This window comes from Impatiens glandulifera, chromosome 2 (genome assembly GCF_907164915.1).
Source record: "Impatiens glandulifera chromosome 2, dImpGla2.1, whole genome shotgun sequence".
Taxonomy (NCBI): Eukaryota; Viridiplantae; Streptophyta; class Magnoliopsida; order Ericales; family Balsaminaceae; genus Impatiens; species Impatiens glandulifera.
The window spans coordinates 42,891,300-42,917,889 of record NC_061863.1 but is presented as its reverse complement, the minus strand read 5'-3'; the positions used below and the strand labels follow the sequence as shown (position 1 = coordinate 42,917,889).

The 26,590-nt window shown below is 25.5% G+C and overlaps 2 protein-coding genes across 2 annotated transcripts; both read right to left on the bottom strand.

Annotated features, from left to right (window-relative positions):
- Positions 1-259: 259 nt before the first annotated feature.
- LOC124926505 (serine/threonine receptor-like kinase NFP) lies at positions 260-3,941 on the bottom strand. Its single transcript, XM_047466741.1, has 2 exons — positions 2,777-3,941; positions 260-1,362 (listed from the first exon to the last, which is right to left on the bottom strand). Exons 1-2 carry the CDS (start codon positions 3,926-3,928, stop codon positions 625-627), a joined length of 1,890 nt encoding a protein of 629 aa, XP_047322697.1. The 5' UTR covers positions 3,929-3,941; the 3' UTR covers positions 260-624.
- A 16,492-nt stretch (positions 3,942-20,433) lies between these two features.
- On the bottom strand, positions 20,434-21,682 carry LOC124924694 (CASP-like protein 5A1). The gene is made up of 4 exons (XM_047464693.1): positions 21,477-21,682; positions 21,217-21,349; positions 21,032-21,115; positions 20,434-20,547 (listed from the first exon to the last, which is right to left on the bottom strand). The coding sequence occupies exons 1-4, from the start codon at positions 21,680-21,682 to the stop codon at positions 20,434-20,436; spliced, it is 537 nt and encodes a 178-aa protein (XP_047320649.1).
- Positions 21,683-26,590: the final 4,908 nt, after the last annotated feature.

The window sequence follows — 26,590 nt, the reverse complement described above, 5'->3', positions numbered from 1 at the left end:
TATCTATTAATATTTAAAGATTTGTACTTAGACTTCTAATAAATATGTGTAAAATAAATAACATATTATATTTAGTTATGTTAATTATATTACATGACAGTTGATTAGTTTATATAATGGGTTATTTGAAATTTATTTAAAATAAATTATAAAAATATTTTTATATTTAAATTTTTAAATTAAAATATTGTTAGCAGATTTATTCGCTAGAAATATACTGATATGCTAAATAGTTGAAAGAAAAAAAAAACTCAAAATAACCAAATATCAACCACACTCTAAACCTTAACTAAAAACAAATGATTACAACTCAATTCATTTCGATAAACCTTAATTAGATAAATCAAACTAGAAGAGTTTTTCTTGACAAATCCACAGATATAATAATATTACAATAAACATTATTTAAAATTCGGTGAAAATTACTCGCACTAATGTTACGTGGTGACAAACTCAGACTCAACAAATAACAAGTTGTCGCCAATCTTCCACAAAGCATACACAACAAGATTACCCTACCTCTTATCTCGCACTAATGTTGTATGGTGACAAACTCTCATGAGACACGTCAAATAACATGTTGTCGTCTTACACAAAGCATACACAACAAGATTACCCTACCTCTTATCTCGCAATAATGTTGCGTGGTAACAAACTCTCTTGAGACACGTCAAATAACAAGTTATCGTCACTCTTACACAAAGCATACACAACATCAACCATACTAGGCCTTCTCGACGGATTCTTACTCAAACAAGCCAAACCAACCGTCATCACATTCACAACACTCTCAATCGAATAATCACTCTCCCAATCTCCAATCCATTCTTTAACCCTAGTTTCCCTCATCTCTTTACTTCCACACTTTAGAATCTCTTCCACAGTCTCCCCTATCACCCTCCCATCCTCGTCAATAACTTCCCTAGACGAGATGAGCTCGAGAAGGACCACTCCAAATGAATAAACGTCCATCTTGGTGGAGACGATTCCATCGGATAAGTACTCAGGGGCAATGTAGCCTTGAGTTCCAACAATGTGCATTGTTATGGCGTTGCATCCCGATTTTGCTAGACCGAAATTGGCGATTTTGGCTCTCATGTTGGAGTCTAGAAGGATGTTGCTCGTTTTTATGTCTTTATGAACGACTTTAGGTTGTGTGTGCTCGTGGATGTATTGCAGACCGTTGGCTACGTCGATTGCAATCTTGAGCTTTGTCTTCCAATTCAATTTTTCTTTCTTTTTGTTGCCATGTAACCATGAGTGAAGAGAGCCGTTTTCGATGTGTTCGTAGACAAGGTAGCAATTGGCATTCTCGGGATCTACACAGAACCCTTCCAGCTTAACCAGATTGCCGTGATTTACCTTCAATGAGGAAAACAAATTCAAGTTTTAAAGATGATTTGTTCACTCTTTTGCAAATCCGGAAGGCCATAACTTCAGCCTTTACATGATTTAACATTGTAAAGAGATTCTTTAGCCATTAGTTGGGTGTAAAATCATAAAACTCTAGGGACATAATTAAACATGATTAAGTTTGAGAGGCGAAATAAAAATTAATCTTTTTGAAGCATAAGTTCCAAAAATTATTTACAAACAATAGTTAATTTAAAAGTGTTAATGACTACATGCATTCATAGAAAGGGAGAAAGTAAGGTTTTGAAATAAGTTCTGATTTTTTTCCATAACTATAACTATTTTGAAATTCATGATTTTCAAGATTAAAAATTAACTCCATTTATTTATTAATTTTAAAAAAAAATTATTAAATAATTATATATATATATATATTATATAATGTTTAAATTATATAATAAATATTTTTTAAAATTATATAATTTACACAATTTTTTTTATAAATATATTAAGTCTATTATATAATATGTTATTTAATTAAATATTAAGAATAAATTCTCATATCTTATTAATAATAAACAACTTAAATAATGTTAACTTTTTTAAAAGTTATTCAAAAAATTCATACTTTAAAGACTTTTTTCAAAATTCTCTTACTTTTATAATAGATATATGTAGTAGCTTTTCAAAAAATGACCATATTCATCAAACAATAATAAACATTCATTATAAATAAGATCCAACCAAAGAATGTGACAAAAAAACCATCATATTCAAAGACCACTAATTTATTAAGATTATTAAACAACTCCCCAAATATCTTATTCTACTCGTGTCTCAATCCCAATTGTGGTTTAACTTTGACTAATCTTTGAATTATTTAAATAAAAAAAAAATTAATTTTTATTAAACATAAAAAATAAAAATATAATTCATTAAATTAACCATCATAATCAAATACCACTAATTTATTAAGATTATTAAGCAACTCCCCACTAACTTATTCTACTTGTGTCTATCCCAATTATGTTTTAACTTTGACTAATCTTTGAATTATTTAAATAAATAAAATTAGAGGAGGATAATAACTCTTTTTTTTAATTAACTCAAATTTCGAACGAAAACAAGGTCACAAATTAAGTCACGAATCAAGACGTGATTGATCACTATGTTCGGATCATATTCGGAACGAAATCAAGACCACAAAAATATCCCGAACATTGGTCATTTTTTTCAAATTTATGAATATTGTTTTTAGACATATTTTTTTTCTTCCCTAATTCACATGTGGCCACATAAAATCTATAGAATTTAGAATCTTCTCTTTATAATTTCGTTCCCTAAATTATATCATAATAATTAGAGATGAACCCTAAAAACTTCTAGCAATTTGAATGGAAGTAATGAAAAGCAAAAATATTACCTTTTGAAGAATCTTCAACTCTTCATAAGCATTCCATTTCATCCTCTTTATAGCAAAAAGCATCCCATCAATGGAGCCTTGATAAACAGATCCCTGAATCACCTTTCTATCATCAAATCCATCAGTTGCTTTGATCAATTCCTCAATCTTGAACACTCTAAACTTATCCAAATGATCTGAAACATCACTCAATAAACTAACTTCCATCTCCTTATTATCATTATACTGCACTCTCTTACCCACTTGGATTATTCCCTCTTCACCTTTCACCCCATCTCTCTTCCTCCCCACCATTTCTCTATAACTCCATAAACAAATCACGAGAATTAACAGCAATCCAGAAAACCCTAACCCAATTGCCAACCCCTTAACAGTCCCATCATCTTCATGAATAGAAACAGGCGGAGGAGGAGGCACATAAATAGGTTGAGTTATATTTGGAAGACGAAAAACTGGCACGAAAATTGTTTCAGAAGGCTGAAACTGGTTTCCTCCATTGATATCCACTATGGACTGAGGTGTTGTCCCAAATCTGGAAGCAATTGAATCAATTGTATCCGAAGGACGAAAAACATAGCTAATTAGGTAAGAATGTTTCGGCAATTGAGTGATGTTTATACACTTACAGAAGATTGGGAAGATAACGACATCTCCAATGTCAAGTTGTTCAGGGATTAAATTAGGGTTTACAGCTTCAACAGACTGGTAAGTTGTAAGGTTTTGAAAAAGTGTTGTGGAAACTAAGTAAAAAGTATCGCCAGATTGGATTTTGTAAGATAGGTTAGCATAAGAAAGGCTTACAGAGGAATTGACGGTAGTGCAGGAACAAGTGATGGGAACGAAGAGTGACTGGTCTGAGATTAATGGTGTGGATGGAGAGGAGATGTTGCTGGATTCAGCGATGGAGAGACGGGAAACGGCGAAGAGATCTCCGATGGAAGCTAGGTCTAAGAGATTAGGAGATATGGCTCTGTAGAAAACGTATGTTTGACATGGATATGTAGTGGGATCTGGTTTGCAAGTATAGCCTGTTGTGTTTGATGGAAGTTGAGCTTCTGTGTTGAGAAAATGAAGATCGGAGAAGACGATGATGATAGTGAGAATGGAGAAAATGGAAGTGTGCTCCATTTTCAATTTTCTTACTTCTTTCATTTTTTTTAGAATGATATATAATAAATAGATAGTCATGAGTTAGGTATTGTTTGGCTTAGATGTAGAAATTTGACGAAAAGACCTTAAAAATAACCCTAAATGTGCTGGTCATAAATTAAATTGTGCAAATGATCACTTCAAACTATTCTGACGAATTTATTTCATCGCGTAACGCGAAGGACATGTTATTCACGCGAAAGAAAAACTTGTGAAAAGTGCAAAATATTTTCGCAGTATCGTCACGCGAAGGGGACAAGATCGTTACACGAAGGGCAAGATCATCACGCGAATGACAGGATTGTATCGCGAATGACATGATCGTCACGCGAATGACACGATAATTCCGAACTTTTCACATGTTTTTCCTTCGCGAGACGATCATGCCTTTCGTGTTACGCGACGAGGTAATTTCATCAGAATATTTTGAAATGGTTATTTACGCAATTAAATTTATGACCAAAGCATTTAAGGACTTTTTTTTGGATCATTTAATCAAATTTTCCCTTAGATGAGACTATTTAGAAGAGTTTTTTTTTTACTATTTATGTTTTTCTTTATTTGAATAATTAAAAAAAACAATAAATATACTGGTTAATATGTCTTTAATTAAGCTTAATTTTTTCAACTCTTTATATTTAAATTTAGATGTAAATTCATAAAATCATTTTTAAAATTGGGAATTTCATTCCTAATAAATATGTTCAGATTGTGATTCTAATGGATAAATAAATATATAATATTTTATTTTATTTATATTATAACTAACTTTGTTATTAATTGTCGAATAGACCGTTTATAGACGAGACAACTGTTGATGAGTATCTGGTCCAAATTCAAATTTAAGTTATTATATTTAAAAATTAAAAATAATAATAATAAAAACCTTATAATATTCCGTCCATTTTTTCTTCAAACTATTCTTTACTAATATTTTCTTCCAAACTCATTTCTCTCAAATTGTTGAGCAGAATAAAAGTTTTGATACATGATAAAGTTAGGCTATGTTTGGTATGAAGTACTATAGATAAAGTATATGTATAACTACAGTAAGTTATAAATATTGTTTGATTAATTTATATTTATATGTACAAGATTCTTTAGGTATAATTTATACCTTCAAAGTGGTATAATATTATACCTACTCACACCCGTTACAAGACGACTGTTTAGTTTTTATAAAATTTAATATTTCAATTTTATCTCTTAATTTTATTAAACTTTTAAAATTTTAATTTCTTTTGATATATTTTAAAATATAATAAAAATAATAAATTATAATTAAATATGTATTTATATTTAAGTGTGTTTAATTATTTAATTTAAATAATAATAATAATAATTTAATTACTTATTTTTATTTAATTTTTTAATTTATATATATATATATTTTTTTTTTCTCTGTAAACAAAAATTTTTAGAATTTTAAGTATAAAATTTTTATTGTAATATTTTTATAAATAATTAAATATAATAATTGTTTTAAAAACTAATAATGTTAATTAAAAAAAATAACAGTCATATATAAATTAATTTATAAAATAAAATTATGTTTCTTTATTAATGAACTATATTTATAATTAATTATATAAATTAATAATATAATTATTAATTAATACAACTTATACATATAATTTATTTAGAAACAAATTTATAATCATATCATTTTAATTTAAAATATATTTATTTTAAAATTATTATTATTAATATTTTATTTTATACAAACAATTAATATTGTTTTAATATACAAAAATTTACAAATAACAGTTACATTTTAATTAATTTATAAATAAATTTTATGTATATAATTATATAAATTAAATTATATATAAAATAATGTAAGTAATATAATATAATAGGATTATTTATTTTTAAAATATATTTATATAATAATTAGAATTATTTTTATTAATTTCAATATAATTAACTATACAAATTACATATAAAATAAATATTAAAATAATAATTTATCTAAATATAAGGATAAAATAGTCTTTTATACTTCTTATACCATCAACCAAACACAAAATAATAAAATCTATATAATTTATACCTATTTTATATTCTTAACCAAACACTACCAACTTATATAATTTATACCTCCTAATAACTCCTTACAATTTATACCCCTTATAACTTATACCTGTATAACTTATACCTGTATAACTAGTATCATATACCAAACACTACCTTAGAATATATATAATATTAGAACCTTTCATAAGATTTTGAAATGACGTAAATTTAAAAATTTAAATAAAAAATGATATATAAATTTGAAACTTGTAATCAATATAAATATAACAATTTAATTTAAACAACTAATTTAATAAAATAGATATAAATTTGGATGAATATGTAACATTGTTTTTATATAATTAAAAATTTTATTATTAATTTTTTATAATATATATAGAAATACATTTTTTTTTAATAATTGAGTATTCGTATCATGATGTAGTGTACATTTTTGTTAGAGGAAATGAGTTTTTATTGTTAATTTGCCGCTTGACTAGTAATAAAATTTGAATTTGTTAAATTTTAAAAATAAGATAAAATTTTGAATTATATTCAGCATATAAATATTATTATCACTTCAAATGATGAATTATATATTTTTAAATTAATTATATATATATATATTATCTGTATATTAGTTTTGTGATATAAAATACAAATCAATTAAAGGCAAACTATTAACTTATAATATTTTTTTTTATTTAATAGAAAATTTTCAATTCTCTTTTAAAAATAATTACGTAGACACTCATAATATTACAATTCTTTTTTAATACAAATATATCTAATAATGGGAAAACTTTAGATATTAAAATACATCAAAATATATACTGTCATTATTAAAATTATGGTTAAATTGTACGGAAAGATGATTCATTTGAATAATTAAAATATAATATATATTTTTTATTAAAAATAATAAAATTAAAATACAATATTAACTTATTTTGAAAATAAATTATAATTTAAAAAATATATAGTAAAAGTCAATCTTTCATTTTAATAAATATGTGCTAAATATATTATTGAAAGGTCACCCTTTTTTCAATGTTAAAATATAATAAAATTGATATTTTGTCATAATTTTGATTTTATTAAATAATAAAATAAAAATATAATTTAAAATGATTTTTTTTTCATTTTCTGTTTGTTGATTATTTTGGATAGAAGATTATAAGACCGTGATTTTCTTATATTTGGAATAAAATTTATTTTTGTAGATAATAATTATTATTATATGAATTTTCATTTAGAATCATAAATATTCACTTGAGTTAACTTTTTAAATTAATTTATATATATTAATTTATATATTTTATGATTTATTTTATAAACATGACAGATGTATTTTTTTTTAATTATTTAAAGCCAATTTTAATAAAAGTTTAGACCACGATTAATTTTTAAATTAATTATAGAGTAGCGTGATTAGAATAGAGGCGGATTTATGCAATGTAGGGCTTAATGTGGGCTCAAACTTTAGAAAAATTATTTTATTTATTTATTTTTATAGTAAAAATGTGATTTTATTTTTATTTTTTTCAATTTATTTTAAAATTTATTTATATAATTATTAAAAAAATATTAAAATTTATTTTTATCCATTCATTTTTATCTAAAATTTTATCATTATTTTTTTAAGTCTAATCTAAATCTTTTGTAAACTCACCCAAACATAGAATTTTAGATTTGTCCCTTGGGTCAGAATAATTTAATTCCAAACAAGGCATTAGAGTACGTCTATTCATTTATGATAATAATTGAATTCCAAACAGGGCATTAGAGTAGGTATATTCATTTATGATTTAGGCGGTGGTTTAATGATTTATACGGTCAACATAACATACCTCACAAAAAGAGTGAAGACATCACCTGTTTCAAGAGTTTTTTTTTTTTTTTTTTTAAACAAATCATGTTTAATAAAAAAAATTATAATTTGAATTACTAATTGGTTTAATTATTAAAATGATTTTTATATTTAAAATTGAAAAAGTATTTTAATATTTTAGTTAATAAAATTTAATATGAAATAATTTATATATATTTTTTTTAATAAAAGTCTAAAAATAAACCTATCAAACCAACTCTAAAAGTTAGTTTTATCATGATTTTATAGTGTTTTTAAAATTTCGTCCAAAAATATTTATTTGATAAAGATAATAGGTTATTTGAATTTTAATTATTTAACTAATTTTTTAAATTTAATAAAATAAAATAAATTTATTTTAATAAATAAAATTAATGATTTAATAATTAAAATAATAATAATAATAATGTTATAAAATAATTAGATTAGACAAATGAAACAAGTTCTATTTGAAATATTCAATTTTGAATTTTTGAGTGATACGTATGCTACATCTATTTTTTCGCTATACAACTTTCAAACAATTTTTTATATTATATTCACTTTTTCATTCATATCCCTTAAAATATTCACCCTTCCCCCGTATTCCAATTTAAACTAATTAATTATTTTATTTTATAAATATAATTAAAATTAATAAATATATTAAATAAAATATACTACAAAAATATTAAAATAATATATATTTTATTTTTACTTAATTTTATAAATATAATATATATAATTAAAATTTATCTTTTTAAATTAAATAATTCAAATAAATATTATAACCCTATAATAAAATACATTACATCAACATTTAATATTATATATTAAAATAAAAATATATTATATTATATAAATATTAAAATAACACATTTATTATATAAATATTAAAATAATATATATATTTTTTATAAGATTATAAAATATTATAAATATTTTAAAATTTATGTAATTTATTTTATTTTAAGTTTTTTTTAATAAGACGCTGTTGCAATTGTTGCAGAATGAATTCTTTCTTGTCAGATGAATAAATATTATAAATTAAAATAAAATAAATTACATAAATTTTAACAAAAAAAAAAATTTGATAATAATATAATTTAGTTTAGTTTATTTTATTTAAGGTGTATGTTAAATATTTTATTTTAATTTATAATATTTATTTAAGTAATTTAATTTAGTATGTTTAGTTTTAGTAATATATATTATATTTATAAAATTAAGTAAAAATAAAATATATTTATCATTCTAATATTTATATAATAAGTGTTATTTTAATATTTATATAATACAATATATTTTATTTTAATATATAATATTAAAGATTTATGTAATGTATTTTATTTTAGTTTATAATATTTATTTGAATTATTTAATTTAAAATGTTTAATTTTAATTATATTTATTATATTTATAAAATTAAGTAAAAATAAAGTATATGTGTTATTTTAATATTTTATAGTATATTTTATTTTAATATTTATATAATATATTTTATTTAATATATGTTTTATTAATTTTAATGATATATATTTATACTTATAAAATAAAATAAATAATAAATTTAATGCGGAACATGTTGTATAATTAATAATTTAGAGAGATAAATATTTTAAGAATAAAAATGAAAAAATAGATAGATCGAAACTCTTTAAATTAATAATGTTGAGATGAAAGAAATTTATTAATTTAGAGAGTTATTAATTTATCGATTAATTAATAATTATTAATTAATTGAATAATTAATAATTATTAATTTAAAGTTTAAACCTATTCAATATATAATTTATATATAATAAAAATAAGTAATTATATATATGACAAAAAAAAAACAAATTAGTCTATATCTTTTTATATCTCTTAGATTTAAGTTGCAGCGAAAATTTAAGAGATATAAGTAATGTAAATAAGAGGAAAATTGTAAAGTATTATTAATTAAGTTTGACATATATTATATATATATATATATGAAAGGATAGAAAGATAGAAATATATTAACAAGAAAGGGTAGAGAATGATTTGTTATCCCTTTTAATTGAATTGAAAATTTAAAAATTCTTTCTCATTCTTGGATTGAATTGACATATATTAAAAATTTAGATCCGAGATGACACACCATTCCCTATATTCTTGTATTAATATATTTATCACTCTCTATCATTAATTCTTCTATTATATTTATCACTCTCTATCATTAGGGAACGGAAAAAATATTGGGAAAAATCTTTGGTAATAATGTTTAAGGAATGATGTGTCACATTCTAATTGGTTGAAAATTTGAAAATTGAATGTTTGACTTTAAATTACATGAATGTTTGACCTTCTAAATTATTAATTTATAATTTTTTTTAGACGCTGAAAAAATATTATCTTATTATTTTATTGATTTTTTCAGTTTTACATTAGCCTAAGTCAAGACGAGACAAATTTATTATTTTAAAGAGCTGATTAATTTATCAATATTAATTTAAAGAGTTTATATTGTATAATAAAAAAAATTGTTTGAAAGTGAGTAGACAAGGAACTACCCCAATCCAATAATAAAAGATTACAGAAAATTTTTAAATTCAATTTAGTAAAAAGAACGATAAATATTTTTATAGTTTTTTTTTCTTTCATTCTACACTATTACACTTACTTTTCCTTGTTATATAGGTAAATATTACAAAATAAAATGATTGGAATAAAATAATTTATTTAATTGTAACTTTTCCTTTTAAAGAAGATTCTGATGAACAAAGGTACCAAACATTTCTGCTTGAAAATTAAAAAAAAAAAAAAATAATTAAATTTTAATTAATTTTTTAAATAATTCATTTATTATAAAAAATAAAGAAAAAAAATTAAAAACAACAACCAAATAAATAAATATATATATATATATATATATTACGAGAAATAAAAAATAATAAAAAGTATACAAATAAAATACCCAACTTTTATTATAGAGCTTCTTTTATTTTTCTCAATTGTTTTTGCCTCATTTGGCTTAGATGACCCTATTTAAATTATCATTTTCTATTTATACTTTACTTTATTTGAATAATTGGAGAAATAAAAAATAAAAAATTAAATATGTTTATAATTAAACTTGATTCTCATAATTTATAAATCTGAATTTAGATGTAAAAATAAAACAAAATCAAAAATATATTTTCATAGTCATTTTTAAATCAGTATGTAAAATTGCAGTTGTCACTCTTAGTTGAATTTCATTAATAATAGAGTAGGATCTAATTGTAATTGATAAATAATTTATTGTTAAAATATGATAAATTTTATGGAAAGATGATTCATTAGGATAATTTAAATAAAAATGATTTTATGTAATATATTTTGTTTTTTTATTAAAAATAATAAAATATAAAGATGATGTTAACTTATTTTAGAGATTAAAAATTATAATTTTAAAAAATATACTGAAAGGTCAATCTTTCATTTGATAAATATATGTTAAATAAATTATTGGAAGGTTAATTTTTTTAATGTTCAATTATTATAAAACTGATATTTGTTATAATTTTGCTTTTATTAAAAAGTTAGTAAAATGAAAATTGAAAATAATTTTATTATTATTATTTTGGATACAAGATTATAATAATTTGATATTTTAATATTTGGAATAAAATTTATTTTGTAGATAATAATTTAAATAATGTGAATTTTGATTCATCAGGTATAAATTTTTTTTTTTATAGTCTTAAAACTCCTATAAGTAAATAGGATTTAATTCATATTATTCTATGAATATTAAGATTTTTTAATAAACATTAATATTTATTTTAATCATAATCCCAATTGTATTATTCAAGCATTTGAAGCATTTGAATGAAAGTTTAGAATACAATTAAACTTTTTTTCTATGGGATCGAGATGGTGGTTAGAATAATTAGAAAAATCAAACAAGAGCTAGTTTGATATTAGTTTTTTAAGAGTTTTGTTTTTAAATTTTGTCAAAAAAAAAACTATTTAATAAAAAAAAGTAGGTTATTTGATATTTTAATTAATAAAATATTTGTTTGTATTTAAAATTTAATAAAAATAAGTAAATATATTATATTTAATGAAATAAATGATTTAATTAGAATTATAATGTGAAAGGAAGAAAATAATAAAATTTTAATAAATATTCAACAAATAAATTTACAAAAATCACAGATCAAACTAGGCCAATTGAAACGGTTGTCTATATAGTCTGTTTTCAAATTTTCATTTTTCTTATTGAATATTGGCTCCAGTTCAAATATTTTTTTTTTATAAAAATCTTTAAATTAAATTTAGTCAAATACAATAAATATTTTAATAAATTTTTATTTTTCATTCTAAACTAGTACACTTACTTTTCCTTGTTATGCATGTAAATATTACAAAATAAAAAGAATTGAATCAATTGTGACTTTTCTTTCAAAGACAAATAATAGATGTTTAGTCTTCTTTTGAAATATCTAGTACTTGTGACCACTCCAATAGTCCAATGTTGAATGAAATGAGAGGAAGATTCTGAATAACAAAAAAAAAATAAAAAAAAATTAAACAATGCTGCTTCAAAAGTAATAAAAAAACTATGATTTGTTTTATATATTTTATTATTCTTTTACCGACAAAAACATAAATTTCTTTTAAAACAACGTACTATTATCTAATAAAAATAACAAAAAGAAATAAATAAATGAAGAATAATATTCAAACACAAACACATAAAGTAAAAAATTGAAATAAAATTTGAGAAAAATATCTATTTTATTCATTATAGAAAGTCTATGTCCATGTGTTGAGAATAATTAACATCCACTTGCTTGTTGTTTCATAACACTCTTCATTGGATGTTAATTTACCTAAAGAATATGTCTCATTAAAACCTTACTAGAAAAAAAACCGGTGGGAAAAATAAAAAATGTCTAGTGAAGGAAAAAGAGTATAATATTCTTGTGTTTATATCTCCCCTGATTTGTGTATTGCTTCAAATTTCAAACTCGACACATCCCTATTCTCTTTACTAGTTTTTCAAATGTACAAGTCGGTAATGCTATGGTTAATAAATCCGCTAAGTTTTCATCTGATCTAATTTGTTGCACATCAATTTCACCATTCTTTTGAAGATCTTGAGTAAAGATTTTTTTTGGTAAAATGTGCTTTGTCCTATCTCCTTTAATATAACCTCTTTTCAGTTGAGCTATACAAACAAAATTATTTTCAAACAAAATTGTTGGGAGAATTTTCTCATTAGTCAAGCACAATTCTTTAGAATGTGATGTAACATTGACCTCAACTGAAAACATTATCGGCTAGCTCACGTATTGCTAATATATCAGCATGATTTGATGAAGTAATTGTTAAAGTTTGCTTCATAGATTTCCATGAGATAATTGTTTCACCACACATAAAAGCATATCCAATCTGAGATTTAACTTTGTGTGGATCAGATAAATATCCGGCATCAGCATAACATAGCATAGCCAATTAAATCTAGTAGAGAACCTTTCGAATAAAAATAACCCGAGGTCAATTGTCTCTTGGAGATAATAAAAAATGTGCTTTATTCCATTCCAATGTCGTCGAGTAGGGCAATAACTAAATCTCACTAATAAATTTATAGCAAACGCGATATCTGGTCGCGTGTTATTTGAAAGATACATTAGTGCACCAATAGCACTTAAATAAGGCACTTTAGGGCCAAGTTCTTCATCATCTTCTTCTTTTGGTTTAAATGGATCTTTTTCAGGATCAAGTGCTCGGACGACTATTTGTGTACTTAGCGGGTGACCAAAATCCATCCGAAAATGCTTTAATACCTTTTGCGTATAAGCTGATTGATGGATGAATATGCTATTTTCTAAATGCTCAATTTGTTATCCAAGGCAAGATTTTTCCCAAAATCTTTGATTTCGATTTTTTTTTTCAAATATTCAAAAACTGTTTATAGCTCTTCAGGAGTTCCAATCAAATTTAAATCATCAACAAATACTGCAATGATTACAAATTCAGATCCACTTTTCTTTATGAAAACACATGGATAAATTGGGTCATTCACATAACTTTTTTTTAATCAAAATTACACTAAGGAGATTATACCACATTTGGCCAGATTGCTTAAGCCCATACAATGATTTTTTCAATTTAATAGAGTAAACCTATTTGAGATTTGATTTTCATAAATCAGACATCTTAAATCCTTCTAGGATTTTCATATAGATATCGTTTTCTAAAGAGCCATAAAGATAAATAGTTACAACAACCATTAATCTCATTTCGAGCTTTTCTCGTACTGCTAGGCTCACAAGATACTTGAATCTTATCCCATCTATGACCGGGGAATATGTTTCCTCAAAATAAATTTCCAGTCTATAGGAAAAACCTTGGGCTACAAGCCGTGCGTTGTATTTGAGAATTTCATTATTTTCATTTGTTTTTCGCACAAACAACCATATGTAGTCAACTAACTTTACATTTTTCGGTATTTGGACTATTGGACTAAATACTTTTCATTTATTCAGTGAATCTAATTCAGACTGAATTGCTTCTTTCCATTTTTGCCAATCATTTCTTTTCCGACATTCATCAACTGATTTTGGTTCAAGATCCTCATCATTTTTATTATATCGAGTGCAACATTATATGCAAATATATTATCAACTACAATCTTCTTTCGGTTCCAAGATTTTTTAGAAGTTATATAATTGAAAGATGTTTCAATAATTGCATTATCATTAGAATAAATATTTTTACTATCACCATCTTCAGGGGATATATCTTTTTCAAAAACCTCTTTAGGGTTTTAATCATCTATTTGCACAATCCTTTTCTTTTTTGGATTTTTATTTTTGGAACCTAAAGGTCTACCGCTCTTTTGACGTTCAGTAGATTCATTAGCACTTGACATTTATCCTTTAGGGACATTCATTTTAGTTAGTGCATTTGCCGTTGCAATATAAGATTTTATAACTTTTTGCAGCATCGTTGAAAGCATCAGACAATTGATTTCTCTGAACTTTTTATTCACATTGTTTTGTATGAAGATCACTGTTATCAATTAGAATTCTCCACAAAATTTCTTTTTTCAGTTGATTATTGTCTCCCCTATTGTCAAAAGGTGCGATTCGTCAAAATGACAATCTGCAAATCTTGTAGTGAATAAATCATCCGTAGTTGGTTTAAGATATTTAATAATTGGTGGTGATTCATATCCGACATAGATGCCCAACCTTCTTTGAGGTCCCATTTTAGTTCTATTAGGTGACGTAATTGGTACATAAGCTGCACTCCCCAAAATTCACAAATGAAAAATATTTGGTTCATTTCTAGTTATTTGCATAGGGGAATAACTATGATAGTTTGTCGGTCTTATTTTTAGAAGTGTTGTAGCATTAAATATGGAATGTCCCTAAACAGAAGCGGGGAGTTTTGATCTCATTAACATAGGTCTTGCAATTAATTGTAATCTTTTAATGAGTGAACCAGCCAAACCATTTAGAGTATGTAAATGAGGAACATGGTGCTCTACTGTAATTCCAATGGATGTACAATAATCATCAAATGCATGTGATGTAAATTCTCTAGCATTATCAAGGCGTATTTTCTTTATTGGATAATCTGAAAATTGTGCTCGCAATTTAAAAATTTGTGCAATTAGTCTAGCAAAAGCTAGATTGCGAGTTAACCATAAATAAACATGGAACGAACGCGTTAATGCGTCAATTAATACTATAAAGTACTTAAAAGGTCCACACATAGGCCCACATATATCACCTTGAATTCTTTCTAAAAACGTTGGAGATTCAACTCCCACTTTGGATAAAGATGGTCCGATAATTAATTTTCTTTAAGAACAAGCAACACATGTGAATTAATTTGAATTCAACATTTTCTAGTTTATTAGACTATGGCCATTTGAATTTTTAATTATTCGTCTTAACATTACGCTGCTAGGATGTCCAAGTCTGCGTGCCAAGTAATAACATTAATAGCTTTTAGGCATACTATATTATGTATTTATGCGACATATATTTTTGTATAATATAAGTCGGATGAGAAAGTACGTAGATTTTCAAATATCATTTTCTAGTCATCTATTATTTGAGTAATTAAGATATATTCATTTTCTTCCTCATTTGTCGTTTCAGTATAATATTCATTTTTATCGAATATCATTAAAGTTTAGGAGATTTTTCGAGCTTTGCTCGAGAATAAAACATTCTTAATCGTAATTTTGGTTCCTTTAGTGAGAAATATAATTGTTTTGACTGAACCGCTTATTATTTTTAATGTGGTCTTTCCCGTCTTTTTATATTTAATTTAGATGTAAATTCTTAAAGTGCTTGAGTTCATGAGATGTACAATAAAATATTATTTATTTAGATTAGTAAAATATGTAATTTAGTAAATAAAATTTAATTTTTGAGTTTCCGAGTTTAAGTAACTCGAATTATCGAGCCGAATTCGAGTAAAAGTTTTGATACTCGATCGAATTTGAGTTTAAATATATATAATGCTAGACCATTTCATAAATTTTGAAACGGTATAAATTTAAAAATTAAAATAAAAAATGACATATAAATTTTAAACTTGTAATCAATATAAATATAACAATTTATAAATTTATGAACCAAACATAAAATTTCTGAGTTTTTAGTAATTAATGCATGGTCTATTTGGTCATTTGTAGAAAGAGTAGGGGCAAAACCAAATTTTCTAATTTCATTTATGTAGTTCAGGGGCTAAATTGAATAAAAATAAGTTATGAATGACGTCCAAGGGCTGAAATATACTTCTTCATCAACTGGATTATAATTAAAAATAATTTACTCTCTATACAACTTAATCGTTTAAACCAGGTTAAACGTGAAACATATCTTATATTTATAATTAAAATTTAGATTTATTTAAATAAAATAAAAATGATATAAATAAATTAAATGAATTAATAAATTTAAAATAAATTTTATCCATTTAATTATGTTGCGTCTTAATAACCCAAGCCCTCAAGCACCAAAGAGATCCTCAATAAAATAAGAGAAAGCCCAAATCAGGCAAATATTTAAGCGCGTCAAAAGCACCCATGTCCAAACGGAAACGAAAGATTCGAGTCAAATTGGAGTTCGATAAGAGCTAGGAATCTTTGTTTGCTTCGGGATAAGTGGATCATTTTCACAATGATTTGTAAGTTGTGTACCATATTTTTACTTCGTTACATATATTTTAAGTTTAAAATACATGAAATTAACCTATAAACAGGTTTTAGAAATATATTAGATCAAAACTAGATAAATTTTGGACCTGAAATTATCTTAAGATATATGTTTAAGATTAAACAAATAAATAAGGTGTAAAATAATATTATTTAAATAATCAAAAGATTAAAATAGAGACGTGATGCATAACGTCGAAATTCTTTTTCAGGTGTAACTAAACATCGAACTACGAACATAATTTTAAAAATGCGTTTAAATACGCAAAATATTGTTCATTCCTAATTTCTCGAGAAGTAAATTAGGTTGCGACTCTAAAAATATCAAAGTTAGTATAAATCGATAATTTGAAATGTATTCTAGTCGTGCATACTATTTTAATTATTCTTCTCACTCGAGATTCGAGATGAATGTGAATTATAGGGAGTGACTATCAAATTCGAAAATCCCTTCTAAAAAAGGGTCAATTTTTGAAAGAAAAATGAAAAATAAAATAAAAATTGTTTGCAAAATGGATCAGATTTCCTATGAATAACTATTGATCATTGTTCGGGTACTCTTATTCGATTCAAGATCCTATAACGAAAAAATTTATTATAATTCAGTATGTTAAAAACAAATAATGCTAAATTATCTTTGAAAAATGCAGTCGGGTGAATTGGGTGATTCATAAGAAAGTATTTTGTAGGTTCAAAGTGAATCTTGATAATAAAAATATGTGATTACTCCTTTTATTTTCAGAGTATTATTTTTATAATATATATATATATATAAAATAAACTAATAATTTATAAATAAATCTTTCATTTAATTTACCTTTACATAAAATATAACTTAATTAAAAAATATAATATTAGCTAGTATATTTATATTTATATTTATTTTAAAAATAATTTATAAAAATATAATGTAAATTATTTTTTCAAAACCTATCAATTTATTTATTATGATAGTATATATAATACACTAATCATTTATAATTTAAAATTTATACACACTATGTATAAATTTGAATGTTGGAAGAAGAACAAATCTATATAAGGTTCGGTTGGACCGAAATCCACCACAATATTTCTTTAACAATAAAAATGTGACACTAATTCATAATTTCTTAATTTTTTTTTAATTTAATTCATTATTCTTTATCTATTTTTTTTAAAATAAAAAAACTTACATTTATCCTTCATTTTATTAACAATTATTTGGTTATTTGTAAGTCATACCAAATTGTTTTTCAAGCTCACACTAACTTAAAATTTTGAATCCCTAGTTTATACGTAAGAGCACAGTATATATATTTTTTTAATCATTAATTTTAAAAAGCATTAAAATTTTTTGACAATTCATTTCTTGTTTTTGTTGAAAGTAATTTATTTCCAAAGCTTAAAAATGAAAATACTAATATAATAAAATTTATTAAAATATGATTAACTGAAAATTACAAGTTATTAAATATTATATTTAATATGTAGGAATTGATGGGTAAAGTGTTTTTATAATTTATGAATATTTTTATTTTGTAATATTTGTTTTATGTCTAACAATATTTGTAAAAAATATATGTTTTTAAAATAATTAATATTAGTGTAGAATTATATATACATAAGAGAGGGGTTATAATGGGCTAAGTCCAATACAAAAATGATTTATTATCTATTATATCTCAATAGTGGTTAGTGTGATAATATTTTTATATCATAATTTTTTAACCACATATTTTTTTTTTTTATGTTTATGAGATAAGTGTCGTTATAATTATAATTAATACAATATAAGTTATAATTATATTATTATTTTGATATTGTAATTCTTAAAAGAAGTGTATATAAGAATAATATGATTTTTAAGAATCACATTAAATTTATATTTATAAATGTTTGGTTAGAGAAATAAATACCTACAGGGGAAAATCAACATAGACTAGATATCTCTAGCAGATCGAACAAAAATGGTTTTTTCAAAGTGAACAAATTAGCATGGTTACATTCTTCTTTATCCTTTTAAACATACCTTTAACTTTAATTTTTGAATCCTTAGTGGTAGTACTTATATTGAGAAAATAAGTTATAAATTCATTTTTACAATTCTAATATAAAAATAGGTCAACATATTATATAAATAATTCATTCCAATTTATTTGATGTTCAGTTTGTTTAAGGTAATTTACTATGGAAACATATTTAAATATGAACAAATGAAAATTTACAATTGACTAAATATCATATTTATTATTTATAGAATTGAAAATATCAATCTTTAAATTTAGAATTAGTATAATCAAAATTATATCCATATAATATATAAGTGCTTAATCATGTTGTAGTTTAATTATTGATTTTATAGTCACCTAAGACATTTCATCATATATTATTAGTTTCGGTTATCTATATATATATATATTTTTATAATTGCTGATTTAATTTAAGGTGGTAATACATATTAATGATCTATTATTATTAATCATAGAAATATTTGCTATAATTGTAAGCATTTTGAGAGAATCGAAACTCTGAATAATTTTATAAAATTTGTAAGTCATCCACTATACAATTAATATTCTTTTTAAAAGCTTGCTATATAAAATAGGTAATAATTTTGAATTTTAGGGGCTATATAAAATAGGTAATAATTTTGAATTTTAGGGGGCCACCATCCCTCCCTCCAAGTGCCCCCAAAATAGTTTCTTAATTAATACCTCAATACTAATTATTATATAATTATATACTATCAATTAGAACAACTTCTCCTGTTTGTATTTCTTTATAACTTTTTAAATTATATTCATATCTTCTTTTCAACTTTTAATTATCATCAAAATCTTTATATATATTATATTATATTATATTATATTATATTATATTATATTATATTATATTATATTATATTCACCTTTATTTGGAACATATGATGTTAATTACAATAATACGAGACATCTAATATCTAGTGTGGTTACATGCCCAAACAGCCCAGACCAATACATAGGGGTATAATAATAAACCGTGTTTTAAGTAATGTGTGAAGGATTGTCACAACAAAATAATTTGACTATTAAACTTTAGCAAAAAAAAAATTCTTCACGGATTACATTAGTGGTGAGCATTAAGTTGATTAATTCGAATCCGAAATACTAATTCGGAGTATGAGCAACAAAGGTTGTATAATGAATAGTGTGCAGTTAAGCTGACCTAATAGTCGTCAGATCACAATCCCATAATCTTGGAGGAAAACTCTACACAGGTGCATATCCCTACAGGGGCCTCTAGCCCACTCCTTATTACCCCATTAGAACATAGGTTTGTGACAATAAACATAGATTGGGACAAATATACAGAAGGTAAGTCTAACTCATAGGTTTGTGACAAAAAAATCTTAGCAGCTTGGCCCAGCAAAGCTAAGAACAAAGGTATTTCTGTGTAAAACAAATGATAAGCATAAAACAGAAATCTAAACTATCACATCTGTAAGCAAGAGAAGAGATCAAAGTATTCATCAAAACTGGCATTATTTCTTTTATTTAGAGTCTTGGGAGTATTTACTACTATGGTCTTCCACACATGCAATGCAGCCTGGACCAACAGAAATTGGCATAAACACAAACAATTGTACTGAAGTTAGTTTCATTGACCAGTTTTCTCATAGACAGACATATTAGTAAATCTTGGTAATATAGGATTGTCATTTTCCAAATTGAGAATAAATCCCAGTCTAAGGAAAATACCACTCCAACAATCAAATTCCAAATTCATTCAATTTCATCTAAAACAATACCATCAAATCAATAAATTGGTATGAAAAAGATGCATTCTATATATAAATAAATTGAAATAAACAGATTCTAAAATGATATTTGTATTGAGAATTCTTTCCATCATAAAATTGTTTATATAGAAAAGTGGTTATGTGCAAAAAAGAGTTCAAGGAAATGAGGGACGACTACACTAAAGAAGCGAGACACCAGAAGTTACCGACAAACGATAAAAATGAGAACAACCAACTGATGAATGAGATACTAATGAAACATGTTAAGGGTACACAGGGATTGGGATTTACCCAACACGTCTCAAGTTCGTGCTGAATAAGGAACATGACTCCTGCGCACCCACTAGATGCAGCAAAGAGAATAGACGATGTCGCCTGTAGAAACAAAAACAAAAAATATTATAATCAATCAACATATGATCCATCTATGATGGGAACTTCCAAAAATAATAATAACTATAGTTTTAAATACATACCCCGTCACCAACAGCGAAGAGTGTCAAAATGGAAAAATTCATCAGCCTACGTCTGACCAACATGGCAAAGATATCCATCCCCGCCATGCACAGACTCCACAGACACTGGATAATGACCGATACCATGAGGAATCTAGTGCCACAAACAAAACAACACATAACACAACACAACTAATGTCAGATAAGACAATGAAAAGCAAATGTGAAACCTATTAAAATACAATCTAGGGATGACATAAAAGTATAAAATATTGTTTAACCTGAATGAACTGATGTCCATGGGAAAATCCCTAGTGGTGGCCATGACACATAGGGTTATTCCGGCGAAGACAAACTGAATGATGCGGAGTAGAAGGCTGCCTTTTGTTCCAGGCATACCCTGTATGTCAGTCATCCTCGGCATGTCATCCACAGGAGCCGGTATCGGTCCTACCACAGGGTACACGTCTGGCAGGCTGATATCCATCTCTACGAGTTAAGAAATAAAAGGTAACAAGTAGAGTTATATTTAAAAAGATCAAAGTGTTGGGATACCAGGAGATGAAGTATCCATTAATTCAAGAACAACGGCAACATCGAATAATTGCGAAAACGAAAGAAAACAAACTAAAGAACGCATACACAATATTTATAGTGGTTCGGCCAAAACAGGCCTACATCCACTTTGAAGCACAAGAGGCTCTCAACTTTATTATCAAGAATGTTATAGGAGTATTACAATGCTTTTCTCTTAATGAAACCTCACACAACTCACAAGGAAGCAAATTGTATCTTCACACAACTCACAACATATGGAATAGTATTACAATGTTTCTCTCTTAATGAAACCTCACACAACTCACAACATATGGAATGTATCTTCACAAATTGTGGAAGTACCTAATCATAGGTATCTAGGGAGTGATGAGAAAGTAGTTGAAGAAACATATATTTTTTTCCTAACACCTTCCTTTGTCTTGATTCGCCTCCCTATCTCTGTCTTCTTCCTTTTCAAAATTAGATATTTGTCGAAAACTAAGGACACTCAGAACGAACTTACATCGCCTACTCCTCAAAAGAAGATACCAATTGAAAGCCGAGAAGACCAAGACAAACTTTCATCGTCTACTTCTTCAAAATCAGATATCTACCGAAACCGAGAATACCCAAGATGAACATCGATCGTCTACTTTCTCAAAACAAGATATTGATCGAAGTTGAGAAGACCCAAGACAATATTCTATCGTCTAAATTTTCAAAATCATATATCTGTCGAAAACCGAGGACACCCTAGACAAACATACAATGTCTACTTCCTCAAAATAAGATATTGATCGAAAGTTGAGAAGACCTAAGACAAACTTACATCTTCTAAATAATTAGGTATCCAACATCATCTCTTTACTCAAGCTCCAGATCTAGCAAAACAGTTGGCACTCATCTTGCCTTGAACTTTGCACACTCAACCAACTTGAATCGCATACTTCTCTAATTGTCTTCAATTGTTTTCACCATGATTCATAGTTTTTTCGAAAGAAATTGCGAATGTCCTTCCATTTGAATTGATAGAGCCTCTCATCTAGCCTCTTTTCATGATAAGGAATCACATTCAAGGTCTCATTCATCTTCTCGCATCAGATGCCAATTCAATGAGCTCATTTGACTTCGAATTGACCGAGCCTCTCATCTAGCCCCGTTTTATGACTAGGAATCTCATTCAAGGTCTTATTCATCTTCTCACATTGAAAGATAATGCAATGATTTATTCTTGGTTCGTTAGAGAGTTGTTTAATGATGTCTCCACCTAAATTTATAAGTGTCTTCCATTGGGATATCAGGGGATGAAGTATCCCTTAATTCAAGAACAACGACAACATCGAATAATTGCGGAAACGAAAGAAAACAAACTAAAAAACGCATACACAATATTTATAGTGGTTCGGCCAAAACAGGCCTACATCCACTTTGAAGCACAAGAGGCTCTCAACTTTATTATCAAGAATGTTGTTGGAGTATTACAATGATTCTCTTTTAATGAAACTTCACACACAACTCACAAGGAAGCAATGCTCTCAAGGCAAAGACTTAGCTTTCTAAAGTGCCCGACTGCACTTTTAAATAAGCCTCAATTAGGTTAATATCAATATCTTGTGCAAATCTCTCAAATAGCTTCCAAAATATTCTTATCATATTTTCTAAGTGTATTTCCATAACAAAAGATCTACTTTCCTTTTGTGTTAATTTTATTTCTTAATATCAAAATGATACACCAAAATATATATTTTTCTTTTGTTGAATATACCATTTCCTTGTATTAAGATTGTGTATCATGAATATACCATATTTGTAATATTTGTAAATCCAATCTCAACACAAAGCAATAGTAATATATAGCTGAAAAAATGTCTTCAATTGTATCACTTCATCTTATAATGTATGTTTTAAAGCATATCAAATACCACTACCAATTATTATGGTTGGTGTTGTATCGTGGGTGTTTTATGGTTTGCTTTTTAAAAGATGACTGTGTCGACAGTTTGACTTGACTTTAGTAGTAAGCATGATCTTAACTTAATACTTAATTTCTCTCCATAATGACAATAATTTTGTCTCTGATGGTAATGACTCGGTAGGGAACTCCTAATGTCAATAATGAGTAGATATAATCATATAAAGATTTACTTACTTACTATCTATTATTTTGTTGTTTCTCTCATATGTATGCACTAGATAGGTTGGTTGACCAATTTTATAGAGACAACATAGTAATTCATTATTCATGTCCAAATAAAACATACATAAGATAGATAGCTAGCTAGCTAGCTGTCCAAATAAAATTAACCATATTCACACAATAGTACATACAAAGCCTTCCTACCTAAATGTTATATCTTGATCCAAATTTGTTTTCAAATAATCTTCAACTAATAATAAGTAACCCAACAACACAAGTAGAAGATGAATACCCGGTAATATCCAGAGCAGGATGAGAGACGAGAAGGCGGTCAGAATCCATCCAATAAACGTCAGTGCAATGTAGCTCTGGAACATCCTTACATCCGACTTATGAGCGGGTTCATGGATGTAAAGGTCCATAATATCAGCCGATATGGACGCTGCTCCGAGGGATCCCAATAATGTGATCTTCAAAATACAATAAAATTACAACAAGTCAAGTTATTAATTTCAAATGAAATGAAAATAGGAGTAATTACTAGCTTCTATATATATATATAGATAGAGTACTTACACACTCTACAACGACACTAATGGACACCGAAAGGCGACTGTGGAAACGAGTCTCCTTCCAGAACGACCATGCGTCTGCAACAGTCATCACGGCGCTCCACATTATTTGCCAAACGGTCGGAACAATCATATATCTGCACATGTTGCTAGCTAGAATTAGTTAAACAAATACATTTTTTTATATATGTTGCCATGCCATGCCAGCAAATTAACTGTATCCATTCCATTGAAATTTCCAAACAGTTGAAACGACAGGTGAGCTGCTACTACTACTACTGGGGTTATACAGCAATTCTGTGTCCCACAACATGAACCGGTGTCTTATTATCTTTTTTTTTTACATCATCTTCTTTCTCTTTCTGAAAATAAAAAAAATACTCAAAACATTTTACATCCGTCAAGGAAGAAGACTTGGATTATAAGTAACATGCAAGATTCACATTTTTTCTGCTTCTTCTTCTTCGTCGAGAATAGACTATGATGATCCGGTTGAAGAAATCTCGTATAATTTTTGAATTTGTTAATTAAGAAGATTACATAGATAATGAATGTAAACTTACCTTATAAAAGAGAATTGGATTTTACCAATTGTTAACTTGAAGACAATTAATGAGGCCATACCCACCACTAATTGGAATAGCCTCAGAAATATCGATGTGCGGGTGCCGGGAGTGCCGGGAAATTCCTTCATTCTTCTCGATCTGCTCAAATGTATACCAGTTGTTTTGGTAAGAATAAACTAATTAAATTATTAATACAGAAAACAAAACAAAAAGCATTTAATTTTCCGCCATTAAATCTCCCACCTTTCTTCACTCTCACTTCCAAGCTCTGTTTCCTCTAGAACCAGAGCATTTTATTTAGAAGATGGAATGAATAATTAAAATTCACAAACAAACAAACCAGGTTTAGTAAAAGGACTATTCTTTGTCTAACCTTTTTCAAACAATTCCTTGTCTAACCTCACTCACAACTTCCCGTGCATGAACACATTTGTTCTAGAAACAACTCATCATTATTATTATTATTATTATTATTATTATTATTATTATTATTATTATTATTCTGTTTTAAACAATGTTACATATAACTTGCTAAAAGATTAAAAAATAAAAATAAAATTTTTGTAATTTATTATTATTATTGTAGGAAGTGAGGTTGAAATAGAAAAAAGATATTGTATTGAATTATATTAAAAAAATTATATAATTTATGTCTGATATATAAATATTATATAAAATTTATAAAATGAATATAATAATATTATCACAATATTTTTTAAATATATTATTTTATACAATAATATTAATAATTTTTTAAATACTTATTTATGAAAATAGAATAAAAAGCACAAAGATAATATGTAGCATTATATATATATATATATATATATATATATATATATATATATATATATATATATATATATATATATATATATATATAATATTGTAAGCAAAATGGTTGCTCAAAATAAAGAAAGATATATTTCTTGCTAAAATTTGACATCAACCAAAAATAATAATTAGTTTTTGTCGAGGAAATAAAATTTTCTGGACAAAAGTTGATCAAACTATTTTTTTAACTTATCTAAAATTTATTATTTTTATTCATTTTTTACTTAAAAAACATTATATAATTTAATTACATCATTCATACCAAATCAAAATAAAATCACTCTCACATTTTATTTCCACAGATTTTAAAAATATTTGTGAGTGTAATAATAACAAAATATTAATTTTTAAATAACTTAATAGAGTGTTATCACCCAATTCGGTCACAAAAATCACCATTTCCAATCAATCAACAAGAAGTTACTTAACTACTTCAATCAGAACTGAAAAGTTCATATAAGTGTGATAATGACTTTAACTTAACCATTATAATTTCCATACACTATATAGATTCATTTATTTGTGACACTATCATATTAGTTTACAATATATATATATATATATATATATATATTGGACTACTTAAATATCAAGCATCTTTGTTGTTATATATTCAATGGACAAACCATGTTTTATTCTATACTAACAGATTTGCATTCACCTGAAACAATTTAATTTATAACCATTTTAATTAAATATAGGTTGCCTGATGTTTATAAATACATTCATATCATCAAGTGTTTTTAGTT

What these genes read in the sequence shown, in the direction of transcription:
- LOC124926505 (XM_047466741.1), bottom strand. Translation starts at nt 3,928, where the DNA reads ATGAAAGAAGTAAGAAAATTGAAAATGGAGCACACTTCCATTTTCTCC. An exon ending in AGTTGAAGATTCTTCAAAAG is followed by an intron (nt 1,363 to 2,776) that starts GTAATATTTTTG and finishes TCCTCATTGAAG; the next exon opens with GTAAATCACGGCAATCTGGT.
- LOC124924694 (XM_047464693.1), bottom strand. Translation starts at nt 21,682, where the DNA reads ATGGATATCAGCCTGCCAGACGTGTACCCTGTGGTAGGACCGATACCG. An exon ending in ATGGACATCAGTTCATTCAG is followed by an intron (nt 21,350 to 21,476) that starts GTTAAACAATAT and finishes TTGTGGCACTAG; the next exon opens with ATTCCTCATGGTATCGGTCA. An exon ending in TCTTCGCTGTTGGTGACGGG is followed by an intron (nt 21,116 to 21,216) that starts GTATGTATTTAA and finishes TTGTTTCTACAG; the next exon opens with GCGACATCGTCTATTCTCTT.